This window comes from Chiloscyllium punctatum, chromosome 19 (genome assembly GCF_047496795.1).
Source record: "Chiloscyllium punctatum isolate Juve2018m chromosome 19, sChiPun1.3, whole genome shotgun sequence".
In the NCBI taxonomy this organism is placed as follows: Eukaryota; Metazoa; Chordata; class Chondrichthyes; order Orectolobiformes; family Hemiscylliidae; genus Chiloscyllium; species Chiloscyllium punctatum.
The window spans coordinates 95,484,319-95,499,832 of record NC_092757.1 but is presented as its reverse complement, the minus strand read 5'-3'; the positions used below and the strand labels follow the sequence as shown (position 1 = coordinate 95,499,832).

General features: G+C 48.0%; 1 protein-coding gene across 1 annotated transcript in view; it reads left to right on the top strand.

The window, feature by feature from the left end:
* LOC140491220 (alpha-2-antiplasmin-like) overlaps positions 1-11,424 on the top strand; it is a 56,131-nt gene extending 44,707 nt beyond the window's left edge. Inside the window, exons 4-7 of the mRNA XM_072589201.1 lie at positions 349-552; positions 7,542-7,684; positions 10,399-10,600; positions 10,988-11,424. Coding sequence (XP_072445302.1) covers positions 349-552; positions 7,542-7,684; positions 10,399-10,600; positions 10,988-11,319 — 881 coding nt within the window. The 3' untranslated portion in view covers positions 11,320-11,424. The remainder of the gene's footprint in view (positions 1-348; positions 553-7,541; positions 7,685-10,398; positions 10,601-10,987) is intronic.
* Positions 11,425-15,514: the final 4,090 nt, after the last annotated feature.

Below are 15,514 nucleotides of genomic sequence, written 5' to 3'. Positions count from 1 at the left end.
CTCTGGCTCTGTCCAGGAAAGCTAGAGTCTCCCTGGACCTCAGTCGCTTTGTCAATATCACTGGGACCTTTAGCAAGTGAGTCCCGAAGCTCTGGAATATCCCCCTAGAGCTCTGAACCTGCTGGCTCACATCAATCCCTCAACACCCTCCTTCAGACCTGCATCCTTCACCTGATGCTGTCTCATCAAAACGGATATCTCTTTATGAAGTGGCTCCGTGTCAGCGTTCCCTCTTGAGAGTTCCTGGTGTCTGAGGTAGGCTGTGTCTTTCTGATGAAGACACGGTTGAGCTGGGTGCTGCTGTCACTGCTCTGTCTGTTTCTAATGGCCTGTGTTTCAACCATGCAGGAATTCAGATTAATCAGGAGTTCATCAAAGATTCAATGAGATTTTACAGTTCTAAACCGCAGCTGCTGACTGGGATAAATGCAAAGGACACAAACGCTATTAACTCATGGGTGCAAGAAAAAACAGGCGGGAAAATTAAAACGTTCTTCAATGAGGTTCCACGCAACATTGTTCTGCTGTTGCTGAATGCCATCCATTTCAAAGGTGGGTGAGTCTGTTTTGGTGATATCTCACACAGAGCCACTGGGCCCTCACTGTCTCCATCCACTAGGGCCCTCACTGTGTCTGTCCACTGGACCCTCACTGTCTCCATCCACTGGACCCTCACTGTCTCCATCCACTGGGCCCTCAGTGTCTCTGTCCACTGGGCCCTCATTGTCTCTATCCACTGGGCCCTCACAGTCTCCATCCACTGGGCCCTCACTGTCCCCATCCACTGGGCCCTCAGTGTCTCTGGCCACTGGGCCCTCACTGTCTCCATCCACTGGGCCCTCAGTGTCTCCGGCCACTGGGCCCTCAGTGTCTCCAGCCACTGGGCCCTCACTGTCTCCATCCACTGGATCCTCACTGTCTCCATCCACTGGACCCCCACTGTCTCCATCCACTAGGCCCTCACTGTCTCTGTCCACTGGACCCCCACTGTCTCCATCCACTGGGCCCTCACTGTCTCCATCCACTGGACCCTCACTGTCTCCATCCACTGGACCCTCACTGTCACCATACACTGGATCCTCACTGTCTCTGTCCACTGGATCCTCACTGTCTCTGTCCACTGGACCCCCACTGTCTCCATCCACTGGGCCCTCACTGTCTCCATCCACTGGGCCCTCAGTGTCTCCATCCACTGGGCCCTCACTGTCTTCATCCACTGGGCCCTCAGTGTCTCCATCCACTGGCCCCTCACTGTCTCTGTCCACTGGGCCCTTACTGTCTCCATCCACTGGACCCTCTCTGTCTCCGTCCACTGGGCCCTCAGTGTCTCTGTCCACTGGGCCCTCATTGTCTCTATCCACTGGGCCCTCACAGTCTCCATCCACTGGGCCCTCACTGTCTCTGTCCACTGGACCCTCACTGTCTCCATCCACTGGGCCCTCAGTGTCTCCGGCCACTGGGCCCTCACTGTCTCCATCCACTGGACCCTCACTGTCTCCATCCACTGGGCCCTCAGTGTCTCCGGCCACTGGGCCCTCACAGTCTCCATCCACTGGGCCCTCACTGTCTCCATCCACTGGACCCTCTCTGTCTCTGTCCACTGGGCCCTCAGTGTCTCCGGCCGCTGGGCCCTCACTGTCTCCATCCACTGGGCCCTCAGTGTCTCCGGCCACTGGGCCCTCACAGTCTCCATCCACTGGGCCCTCACTGTCTCCATCCACTGGACCCTCTCTGTCTCTGTCCACTGGGCCCTCAGTGTCTCCGTCCACTGGACCCCCACTGTCTCCATCCAATGGGCCCTCACTGTCTCCACCCACTGGACCCTCACTGTCACCATACACTGGATCCTCACTGTCTCTGTCCACTGGATCCTCACTGTCTCTGTCCACTGGACCCCCACTGTCTCCATCCACTGGGCCCTCACTGTCACTATCCACTGGACCCTCACTGTCTTCATCCACTGGGCCCTCACTGTCTCTATCCCCGGGCCCTCACTGTCTCCATCCACTGGGCCCTCATTGTCTCTGTCCACTGGGCCCTTACTGTCTCCATCCACTGGATACTGGGCCCTCAGTGTCTCTGTCCACTGGTCCCTCACTGTCTCTGTCCACTGGGCCCTCACTGTCTCCATCCACTGGACCCACTCTGTCTCTGTCCACTGGGCCCTCAGTGTCTCCATCCACTGGTCCCTCACTGTCTCCATCCACTGGACCCTCACTGTCCCCGTCCACTGGGCCCTCACAGTCTCCATCCACTGGGCCCTCACTGTCTCCATCCACTGGGCCCTCACAGTCTCCATTCACTGGACCCTCACTGTCTCTGTCCACTGGGCCTTTACTATCTCTGTCCAGTGGACTCTCACTGTCTCTGTCCACTAGATCCTCACAGTCTCCATTCACTGGGCCCTCACTGTCTCCATCCACTGGGCCCTCACTTTCTCTATCCACTGGGCCCTCACTGTCTCCATCCACTGGGCCCTCACTGTCTCCATCTACTGGGCCCTCACTGTCTCCATCCACTGGACCCTCTGTGTCTCTGTCCACTGGACCCTCACTGTCTCCATCCACTGGACCCTCTCTGTCTCCGTCCACTGGGCCCCCACTGTCTCCATCCACTGGGCCCTCACTGTCTCCATCCACTGGGCCCTCACTGTCTCTGTCCACTGGGCCCTCACTGTCTCCATCCACTGGGCCCTCTCTGTCTCTGTCCACTGGACCCTCACTGTCTCTGTTCAGTGGGCCCTCACTGTCTCTATCCCCTGGGCCCTCACTGTCTCTGTCCACTGGACCCTCACTGTCTCTGTTCACTGGACCCCCCACTGTCTCTATCCACTGGGCCCTCACTGTCTCTGTCCACTGGACCCTCACTGTTTCTGTCCACTGGACCTCCACTGTCACCATCTACTGGGTCATCACTGTCTCTGCCCACTGGGCCCTGACTGTCTCTGGCCACTGGGCCCTCCCTGTCTTCATCCACTGGGCCCTCACTGTCTCCATCCACTGGGCCCTCACTGTCTCTGTCCACTGGATCCTCACTGTCTCCATCCACTGGATCCTCACTGTCTCTGTCCACTGGACCCCCCACTGTCTCTATCCACTGGGCCCTCACTGTCTCTGTCCACTGGGCCCTCACTGTCTCTGTCCACTGGACCCTCACTGTCTCTGTTCACTGGACCCCCCACTGTCTCTATCCACTGGGCCCTCACTGTCTCCATCCACTGGACCCTCTCTGTCTCCGTCCACTGGGCCCCCACTGTCTCCATCCACTGGGCCCTCACTGTCTCTATCCCCTGGGCCCTCACTGTCTCTGTCCACTGGACCCTCACTGTCTCTGTTCACTGGACCCCCCACTGTCTCTATCCACTGGGCCCTCACTGTCTCTGTCCACTGGACCCTCACTGTTTCTGTCCACTGGACCTCCACTGTCACCATCTACTGGGTCATCACTGTCTCTGCCCACTGGGCCCTGACTGTCTCTGGCCACTGAGCCCTCACTGTCTGCAAACTGGGCTCTCACTGTCTCCATTCACTGGGCCCTTACTCTCTCTATCCACACACTGACTCTCACTGGGGTACAGTCCCACACACACACTGACCCTCACTGGGGTACAGTTCCATACACACTGACCCTCACTGGGGTACAGTCCCACACACACTGACCCTCACTGGAGTACAGTTCCATACACACTGACCCTCACTGGGGTAGTCCCACACACACTGACTCTCACTGGGGTACAGTCCCACACACACTGACTCTCATTGGGGTACAGTCCCACACACACTGACTCTCATTGGGGTACAGTCCCACACACACTGACCCTCACTGGGTCAGTGACTCTATGACTCTATGTGCATTCCTGATGCCTAACTGTGGAGTTTTCACCACATTCTTCAACACTATTCCTATTCAAATAACCATCCAGTACCTTTCCTGAAAGCCTCAGTTAATCCAGCCTCCCTCCCCCACATTGCCAGACAGTGCATTCCAGACCTGGACTACTCGCTAGGTGACAATGTATGAAACATTACCCTTGCTCTGTTTGTTCATCACTTTAAATCTTTCCCTCTCAATTCTTGTTCCTTTTATGAGCAGGAACAGCTCCTCCCTGTCCAGCCACTCATAAGTTTTGAGAACCTCCGTTATATCTCCTCTTAGCTTCTCTTCAAGGAGAAGATTCCCAACCTGTTCAATCTATCCTCATTATCGATTTTCTCATTCCTGGAGCCATTTTTGTAAATCGCTGCTGCATTGTCTCCAATATGTTCACAAATTTCCTGTAATGTGGCATCCACAACAGTACACCATATTCTAGCTAGATCTAACAGGTGTCTTATCCAAATTCAATATTATTTCTGTGCTCTTGTATCCCCTATTCATAAAGCTCAGAATATTGAATGTTTCATTAACTACTCATCGAACTGTCCTGCCACCTTCAATGATCTTGCCAAGTTGTTGGAGGGAATCCTGAGGGACAGGATGTACATGTATTTGGAAAGGCAAGGACTGATTCGGGATAGTCAACATGGCTTTGTGTGTGGGAAATCATGTCTCACAAACTTGATTGAGTTTTTTGAAGAAGTAACAAAGAAGATTGATGAGGGCAGAGCAGTAGATGTGATCTATACGGACTTCAGTAAGGTGTTCGACAAGGTTTCCCATGGGATACTGATTAGCAAGGTTAGATCTCATGGAATACAGGGAGAACTAGCCATTTGGATACAGAACTGGCTCAAAGGTAGAAGACAGAGGGTGGTGGTGGAGGGTTGTTTTTCAGACTGGAGGCCTGTGACCAGTGGAGTGCCACAAGGATCGGTGCTGGGCCCTCTATTTTTTGTCATTTACATAAATGATTTGGATACGAGCATAACAGGTAGAGTTAGTAAGTTTGCAGATGACACCAAAATTGGAGGTGTAGTAGACAGCGAAGAGGGTTACCTCAGATTCCAACAGGATCTGGACCAGCTGGGCCAATGGGCTGAGAAGTGGCAGATGGAGTTTAATTCAGATAAATGCAAGGTGCTGCATTTTGGGAAAGCAAATCTTAGCAGGACTTATACACTTAATGGTCAGGTCCTGGGAGTGTTGCTGAACAAAAAGACCTTGGAGTGCAGGTTCATAGCTCCTTGAAAGTGGAGTCGCAGGTAGATAGGATAGTGAAGAAGGCATTTGGTATGCCTTCCTTTATTGGTCAGAGTATTGAGTACAGGAGTTGGGAGGTCATGTTGCGGCTGTACAGGACATTGGTTAGGCCACTGTTGGAATATTGCGTGCAATTCTGGTCTCCTTACTATCGGAAAGATGTTGTGAAACTTGAAAGGATTCAGAAAAGATTTACAAGGATGTTGCCAGGGTTGGAGGATCTGAGCTACAGGGAGAGGCTGAACAGGTTAGGGCTGTTTTCCCTGGAGCATCGGAGGCTGAGGGGTGACCTTATAGAGGTTTATAAAATCATGAGGGGCATGGATAGGATAAATAGGCAAAGTCCTTTCCCTGGGGTCGGGGAGCTAGAGGGCATAGGTTTAGGGTGAGAGGGGAAAGATATAAAAGAGACCTAAGAGACCTAAGAGAAGGTGGTATGTGTATGGAATGAGCTGCCAGAGGAAGTGGTGGAGGCTGGTACAATTGCAACATTTAAGAGGCATTTGGATGGTTTTATGAATAGGAAGGGTTTGGAGGGATATGGGCCGACTGCTGGCAGGTGGGACTAGATTGGATTGGGATATCTGGTCGGCATGGACGGGTTGGACTGAAGGGTCTGTTTCCATGCTGTATATCTCTATGACTCTATGATTTTTTCACATAGACACCAAGGTACCTCTGCTTCTCCACTTCTCCGGTATGTTTGCACCTGTATCTCCTATTTTATATTGTTTTTCAAAGTTCTGTCAACCAAAGTGCATCACCTCACTCCTCTGCATTGAAGCTCACCTGCCACCTATTCCTCACTCCTCCAACTTGTCATTGCTCTTTTTTGGAATTTCATTCTGCTGTTCTCACAGTTTTCAATTCTCCTAACTTTGAAATTGTTCTGTGTACACCAAGATATCGATCATTTATATATCAGGAAATGCAAGGGTCCCAATATGAAATTCACCGCAATTTTCCTGCAGGTTGAAAAATGTTTATTGACTATTACTGTTTCCTAGTTTTATCTGTGTCACAACTGTTCCTTTTGAACCATGAGCGATAACTTTCCTCACAGGTGTGTGACACTATATCAAATGGCCTCTGGCAATCCATGTATAGCATATCAACAGCTTTACCCTCATCGAACCTTTCTGTTACCTCATCAAAACACTCCAGTCAGTTGGTTCAACACCAATTCCCAGTTAGACATCTAAAGCTGACTCTTCATGACCAACCCACCACTCGCCATGTAATTCCTAAATTCATCCTGAATAATTGTTTCTAGAATCTTTCCCATAACCGAAGTTTAACTGACTGGAATTACTGGGAATATTCTTGCCAACTTTCTTGAACAAAGCCATGATCTTTACAATTCTCCAGTCTTCTGGCACCTCCCCCAGAGACTGTAAGATTGAGAGCAGTGTTCCTGTAATTTCTAATCTCACTTTGTTCAGACTCCCCTGGACACATCTCCTCCTGTCTCGGGGCCTTCCCAATTTTAAATACCCACAGTCTCTCGAACACTTACCCTTGTTAGGTTTGAACCTGCCCAGTGACTGAGTTCCCTTCCTGAAGAAGGGCTGATGCCTGAAACGTCGATTCTCCTGCTCCTTGGATGCTGCCTGACCTGTTGCGCTTTTCCAGCAACACTTTCAGCTCTGATCTCCAGCATCTGCAGTCCTCACTTTCTCCCAGTGACTGAGTTCCTTCCTCTGGTGAACTGGGCATCTCCCTCTCTGCTAAAGCCAGATGTAATCTTTTTTTGTTTAAACCCTCCGCCATGCCCTCTGCCCTGATCTGTAAATCCTTGTTTTGGTCTCTCATCGGTCCTATCCTTCTTTGAGGTACTCTTTCACAATGTACATGCCTACAAATGGCTTTCAGTCACCCTTTATGTTGGCTGCTGGTCTTTTCTCAAATTCTCTCTTTGCTGCTTGAAAATACTTCCTCATCTTCACCTGGATCTCAGTTGTATTTTCAGCCTGACACTTGTCATGACTGTATGATTCTTACTTATCTTGATTCTAGCTTCTTTGTGATCCGGGGAGCTCGGGTTTTGTATGTCCTACCTTTCCTAGTTGTGATAACACCTTGTCAGGGTGAGAACCCTCTCTCTGAAGGGAGCCCATTGTTCAGGGACAGCCTCTTGTTTAACCTGCAGCTCCATCATTGTCCTACTAAAGTCTGCTCTCTGCCAGTTGAGTATTCTCACTCTGCATTGACCAACGTTATTCTCCAATATCGTCCTGAACCTTACAGTACAATGATTGCTGTTTCCTAAATGTTCCCCAGCTGACCTTGGCCCACCACATTTCCAAGACCAGGTCTGGGAGAGCATCCTTTTGTGTTGGTCTGCTGCTGAGAAATGTGTTGAATACTGCTGATGGTCTTGTGTTTTATTCCCACACCGACAGGGTTATGGCAAGTTCAGTTTGATCCTCTCGCAACCGCCAGTGATGTCTTCTACAAGGAGGATGGGAGTTCTGTCCAGGTGGCGATGATGCAGCATCCCAAATACCCCATCAGTAGTTTCCATGATGATGATCTTCAGATTGAGGTACGTGCTGATTCCCACAGTGACTGTTTCCACTCATATCCCATTCAGCCTTTGAAGTCTGACCCTGTTGAATAGGGTCATTTTCCTGTTCCCACTGTCCTGGAACTGATTCCAGGCACAACACTCCTCTCTTGTGGCTCCTCGGAGTTATTCCATCTCCTATTGAAGACTCTGTGACTGGTGAGGGCTCAGCTGATGGCAATCCTCCCCCTGCCGTCGCTGGCTCAGAATTGGAGGTCCAGCTGTGTCCATGGAATATTGCGTGCAATTCTGGTCTCCTTCCTATCGGATGGATGTTGTGAAACTTGAAAGGGTTCAGAAAAGATTTACAAGGATGTTGCCAGGGTTGGAGGATTTGAGCTGCAGGGAGAGGCTGAACAGGCTGGGGCTGTTTTCCCTGGAGCGTCGGAGGCTGAGGGGTGACCTTATGGAGGTTTATAAAATCATGAGGGGCATGGATAGGGTAAATGGACAAAGTCTTTTCCCTGGGGTGGGGGAGTCCAGAACTAGAGGGTATAGGATTAGGGTGAGAGGGGAAAGATATAAAAGAGACCTGAGGGGCAACTTTTTCAAACAGAGTGTGGTATGTGTATGGAATGAGCTGCCAGAAGAAGTGGTGGATGCTGGGACAATGACAACATTTAAAAGACATCTGGATGGGTTTATGACTAGGAAGGGTTTGGAGGGATATGGGCCGGGTGCTGGCAGGTGGGACTGGATGAATTTAGGATATCGAGACATGTTGGACTGGAGGGTCTGTTTCCGCGCTGTATTTCTCCATGACTCTATGTGCAAAGCTCAGCAGAGATTAGTCCAAATAGAGCTAGTCACTCTCAAGGTGAAAATCATTGACAGAGTGTGGAAGAAAAGACTTGCACGTCAATAACATCTTCACAGCATGATGCAGAGAGGCCATTTGGCCCATTGTACTCATGCTGACTCTATGGGAGAGGGTTCCCCTCAGCTCTGTCCAACTCTCCAATTAAATGCATTAATCAAAGAAGAAACAGACTGAAATTATTGCATGGCCTCTTTCTGTTCCTGTTTAACAACCTTCGGATATTCCAAAACACTCACAGCCAATGAAGGGCACTCACTTTGCAATGTAGACAGTGTGGCAGCCAATCCGCAAACAGCATTGAGATAAACGACCAGGTTGTATGCTGTATGGGCTGTTGGGTCAGGGATAAATACTCTTCCTTGGGATGGTGTTATGGATCATTTCTGCCCAGTCAAGGGCAGACAGGTCTCTCAGGTGAATCACTGCACCTCTGGCACAGTCACACTCCCTCAGTACTGCATGGGAGCTGTCAGGTCAATTCAGGGCTCAGATCTTTGATGCAAATCCCAAAACCAGCGAGTTGGAGATTTCATCATTTGAGATACAGAATTGAAAAACAGCTCTCTTACTTAAAGTGTTTAATGCTCTGCAATTCAACCAAGCAGAGGGCTGTTTCAGGGTAGGTTTCCTTAATTGAAAGGATTTTTGATGTTGCTCAGTCTGAGATTCTCTCTCTCACTGCTTCAAAACACAATGTTATATCAGACAGTTCTGAAGCCATGCAGCACTTGATCTTTAAACTCTCTTGGTATCTCAGTGAGAGCAGTCTAACTTTCAGTTCCATTTATAGCCCAATAAGAAACAATATGGTGTCTTCCATACATCAGAGCAATTCACTGATTAACACTCTGTTCTGAGGAAGGGTCACTCAACCTGAAACATTAACTCTGCTTTCTCTCCATAGATGCTGCCAAACCTGCTGAGTTTTTTCAGCAATTTCTAAGTTTGTCACTGATTTAAACAACAGCTTTGTCTGCTCTGTTAGTCCCACTGACAATTTCCTTAGAATGTTTGAAGCAGTCACCTGGACAATCCCAAATGGGGAAGACTGAGACTGAGATATATCTTTGGTTTAGCCTGAGTCAGGTGATTGGACCTGAAGCAGTGATTTAAAGTTACCAAAATATCCTGGAATCTCAGCTTATTATCGCCTCACCTGCAGGACCTGCCTGCAAACAGACCAGCAGGAACAATCCCTGAGCAACAATTTGATGTTTTCATGAAATTTGTTTGTTCACTACTGACCGATTGCAGACGGGAACAAATCTGAAATTGGTTTGAGGTCAGAGGTCATCTGATAAAACCTCCAGGATATGTCCAAACAGATGGCAAACCTGAACCAATCAGAACACTGCAATTTGTGTGGGTACAATGGTGGATAATGGGAGCCCTGCCCAGGATCCCTGACTCTAGTCAGAGATTCCATTGGGTTACCGGTGACGGAGTACAGCCAGAAGCTGGTAAAGCTTTTTGGGGATTTAGAGAGTTTAGAATGTGTAGACCACACCCACTGAGAACAATTAAATTACTTTGATATTTTCAGTTAGAAAACTAGATGAGTACACGAGAGACAAGGGAATAAAAAGATTTACTCAAAGACTGGGATGTGTCAGATACAATTGGAGTAGATTCATGTAAACACCAGCAGGAAGTAGTTGGGCCGAAAGGCCTGTTTCTCTGTTGTATAATCAATGTGACTCTGTGTAACTGTCTATAATCCTGCAAACAACAATGGGGGCAGGATCATTCCAACACTACCTCAAGGGGAGGGCTCAAACTGGAATGAAGCCTTTGGGAGTGGGGGCTAGAATTGATGGGGGACAATGATACATGTTCTCTCCAGTCTACATGGTTGACAGTGTTGTTTCTATAGGTTGCCAGATTATCCTTCAAACAGAACATGAGCTTTATTGTTGTGAAACCAATGGGGACTGGAAAACTCGACAGCATTGTGTCCAGACTGAACATCTCAGATCTACTGGCCCACAACTTCAAGACTCGTCCAATGCCAGTCCAAATCCCAAAACTCAACATCAACTTTGATGTCGAACTAAACAAAGCCTTGAAGAACCTTGGTAGGTCATCCATTCCCCAAATTTATCCCATTCCCCAAATTTATCCCATTCCCCAATGTTTTTCTAATATTCTTGCATCATGAGTTAATCACTAATGCACTAACACTTCCAATTGGCACAATCCTCCCTCTCCGAGAAAATCAGAATTACAGCATCAACTCAGAAACTGTCTCTCATTGGTAGTGGGCAGGTGTGAGAGAGATGATGAGTGTGTGTGTGTGTGTGTGTGTGAGTGAAAGTGTGAGAGAGTGTGTGTGAGAATGTGTGAGTGTTTGAGTGTGAGAGTGGGAGGTGAGCTTTGTTGGATCCTTGTTGGGAACTGCAAGAAGCCTGCACCAGTCTAATTGCTCCTGTCTCGTTCCTGCTCTCTGCTCTCTGCTCTCACAGGCCTGGGCAAGCTGTTCTCGAACCCTGACCTGCGCAGGATCTCACCCATGCCCCTGCTTGTGTCCAGTATTCAGCACAAGGCGATGATGGAGCTGAAGGAGGAGGGAGTACAGGCTGCTGCTAGTACAGGCATTGCTGTGAACCGCTCCTTCATGAAGTGGACCATCAATCGACCATTCTTCTTCATCATCCGCGATGACATCTCTGGAATCCCCATCTTCCTGGGGACCATCAAAGACCCAAAACCACAAATTCAGGCTGGAACCCGGGAGAAATTGGTGGTGAATCTTGAGAGAATAAGGAGGGTCAAAGAGATGATGAATCCCAAATGAGATCTCAGCTGGGATCTTTTGGCAGCATCTGATGTCATTCTGATCTGGTGACATCAGGTTGGAGTTTTTTTTAAAACAAATGAATAAACAATAATTCACACTCTGCCTCCTGATCTGCTCCGATTACTTGCCCATGAATTTATGGAAATGAATTGAAATGTGGACACAGGTTCCAATTGTGTCATATGGATTGTTATACAAGAATGAGGCGGCTCAGTGGTGAGCACTGCTGCCTCACAGCACCAGGGTCCCAGGTTCGATTCCAGCCTCGGGTGACTGTCTGTGTGGAGTTTGCACATTCTCCCCGGGTCTGCGTGGGTTTCCTCCGGGTGCTCCAGTTTCCTCACACAATCTGAAGAGGTGCAGGTCAGGTGAATTGGCCATGCTAAAATTGCCCGTAGTGTTAAGATGCATTAGGCAGAGGGAAATGGGTCTTGGTGGGTTACTCTTCGGAGGGTCAGTGTGGACTTGTTGGGCTGAAGGGCCTGTTTCCACATTGTAGGGAATCTAATCGAATCTAAAAAAGTACAGTGAGTGGGTGAAGACTGTATCGATAGCATGTCCTTTAGTCTTCACCACAAGGGCATTTGAGTTCACCAGTGAGGAATAGCTTGCTGCAGTTGGACAAAGTCTTGGTGAGACCAGGCCTGGTAGGCAGAGGAGGTAGTGATGTGCTGGTTAATGTCACTGAATGAGTAAAATCGAGCCCCAAGATAATGCTCTGGGACATGACTTCACATCCGACTGGGGTAGATGGGGTGGAATTAAAAGCTGGTCTCATGGTGACTGTATAACCCTTGGCAATTATAAAATCTCACCTGGTTCACTAATGCCCTTTAGGGAGGGAAATCTGCCACCCTTACCTGGTCTGGCCTATATGTGACTGCAGACCCACAGCAATGGCATTGACTCGTCACTGCTCTCAGGGCAGTTAGGGATTGGGTAATAAATGCTGGCCTGGCCTGACATCAACATTGTATGAAGAAATAAAAATTACATTGTCCTCCCTGACTAAGGGGAGGGTATACTTGCTGTGCGAGAGTATAACAAAGTTCCTCAGCAGGCCGATGCCTGGGCTGGTGGGACTGACCCACGAGGAGGGATTGAGGAGTTTGGACGTGTAAAATCCAGAGTTGGGAACATTGAGTGGTGACCTCGTTGATGCAGATGGCTTAGCAGGTGTTTCAGGGTGAGAGGGGGGAAGATGCTGCTGCCCCACTCCCCCTCAGAGAGAGGGCAACAAACTGTTCCACACCAGAAAATACTCAGGTAGCTGACCATAAAAGTTTGTGGCAGGTTTGAAGGACCCTTCAGGAGAGAGAGGGAGAGTTGAAAAGGTTTAAGGAGGAACTTCCTAAAGATACGGTGACCAATGATTGGAGTGACGAGAATCAGAAATTTCCAGGAGTTGGAAGAGGATGTCGGTCAAACAGAAGGATGACAAAAAACAGAGAAATGTTTAGCCAGTCGGCAGCTGTTTCCCAGCTCCCAGGATTTCACAACCCACTTGAGAAAGTGCCTGATTCTTGAGATCCATTCCCCAGACCCTGCCAGGGTCACCACACAAAGTGATGATCTAATTAATGCTGACAATGACCCTGACTGACTGCCTGATAGAATCAGGGCACTGGGATAAACCAATCAGATTCCTGCACATAGCCAGAACTACTGTTCATCACAAACAGGCACAAAGTTATCAACCATCACCATACAGTTGTACCAGTCTTAACTGTAACACCCTTTTAAATTCCAACACACTCACAGACACAAACAAAGGACATTAGTTTTATGGATGGAGAGGAAAAAATAGCATCAATCCAAGGTGTTGGTTTAGGTTTTCCTTTGGTTTGGTAAAACTTATTATTGTTTATCCTGGTTTCTCCAGGTAGATTAGATTACTTACAGTGTGGAAACAGGCCCTTCGGCCCAAAAAGTCCACACCGCCCCGCCGAAGCGTAACCCACCCATACCCCTACAACTACATTTTACCCCTTACCTAACACTACGGGCAATTTAGCATGGCCAATTCACCTGGCCTGCACATCTTTGGACTGTGGGAGGAAACCGGAGCACCCGGAGGAAACCCACGCAGACACGGGGAGAACGTGCAAACTCCACACAGTCAGTCGCCTGAGGCAGGAATTGAACCCAGGTCTCAGGCGCTGTGAGGCAGCAGTGCTAACCACTGTGCCACCGTGCCGTATTTAATTTCTTCATGGATACACAGGGTTATTGTTACACTAACCTCATCTCTTGGTGACTAGATAAAGGCAACAGGTTACAGCAACCAGTAAGAGAAAAAAACTGACTTTCATCAGGCTTTGGATAGTTTTACTGCAGAGAGAGAGAGAGAGAGAGAGAGAGACAGCGACACACACCTCACCTCCTCTTCCAGCAGTCCAAATGCTTCTGCCTAAATTATTTACATCCACAAACTGTTTAGCTGCCAAGAACCAATTATGCCATCAGGCTAATGATCTCTGGCATCCACAACTGGTTAGAATTGCACAGACCAATCATGAACTTGTTGCTGGTTAAATCTTTCTCTGCATACAGCCCCGAATGATGGCCTGTCTACAAACAACTTCCCTCACAACATGAACAGAACATCCGAATAATCAGAACCTAATTACTTTCAGTTGCTTGCATTCAAAAGTATAGCAATTCTTTCTATGGTCCCAAGTTTTAAAAACGTCCTTTTTCCATTTCAGTCTGCAATCAAAATGACAGCAATAAAAGAGACTGTTGAGATGATAAAGTCAGGTCCTGTTTGCTCTCTTGGGGGAAAAAGAACACCCCAGGGCCACTATCCCAGGATATGGAGGGGATTTTGTTCCTGTCTGTGAGTCAATGTACATTCTTCAGCCAGCACTACAAGGAGTTAACTGTCCTCTTCCTGGTTGGGTAATCTTGCAGGACAAACTGACTGTTTCCTAGAATGTAACGGTGACTACATTTCAATGTACCACATTCAGGAGAGCCTGGACCGGTGAAAGGTGCATCATAAATGTCAATGCTGTCTGTGTTATCTCCAGAACAGAATGGGCACAGCTGGAAGAATGACTGTGGCACAGAGCAGGGCTGTGCCAATGGTTTTAGAGTGGCAGGGAGCAGGCAGTATTGAGGCATTGTTGCACAGATCTCACAACAGACAGGACAGAACCATTACACAGTGAGAAAGACCCATATTACACAGTGATACAGATCCACATTACACTGTGATACAGATCCACATTACACTGTGATACAGATCCACATTACACAGTGATAAAGACCCATAATACACTGTGATACACATACACATTACACTGTGATAAAGACCCATATCACACTGTGACACAGATCCACATTACACTGTGATACAGATCAACATTACACTGTGATACAGATCCACATTACACCGTGATACAGATCCAGATTACACTGTGATACAGATGCACATTACACTGTGATACAGATCCACATTACACTGTGATAAAGACCCATATTACACTATGATACAGATCCACATTAAAGTATAATACAGATCCACATTACACTGTGACACAGATCCACAATACAGTATGATATAGATCCACATTACACTGTGATACAGATCCACATTACACTGTGACACAGATCAACATTACACTGTGATACAGACCCATATTAAACTGTGACAAAGATCCACATTACACTGTGAAATAGATCCACATTACACTGTGATACAGATCCATATGACACTGTGACACAGATCCACATTACAGTATGATATAGATCCACATTACACTGTGATACAGATCCACATTAAACTGTGATACAGATCCACATGAAACCGTGATACAGATCCAGAATACACTGTGATACAGATGCACATTACACTGTGATACAGATCCACATTACACTGTGATAAAGACCCATGTTACACTGTGACACAGATCCACATTACACTGTGATACAGATCCACATTACACTGTGACACAGATCCACATTACACTGTGATACAGATCCACATTAGACTGTGACACAGATCCACATTACAGTGTGATACAGATCCACATTACACTGTGACACAGATCTACATGACGCTGTGATACAGATCCACATTACACTGTGACACAGATCCACATTACACTGTGATACAGATCCACATTACACAGTGACACAGATCCACATTACACTGTGACACAGATCCACATTACACTGTGATACAGAT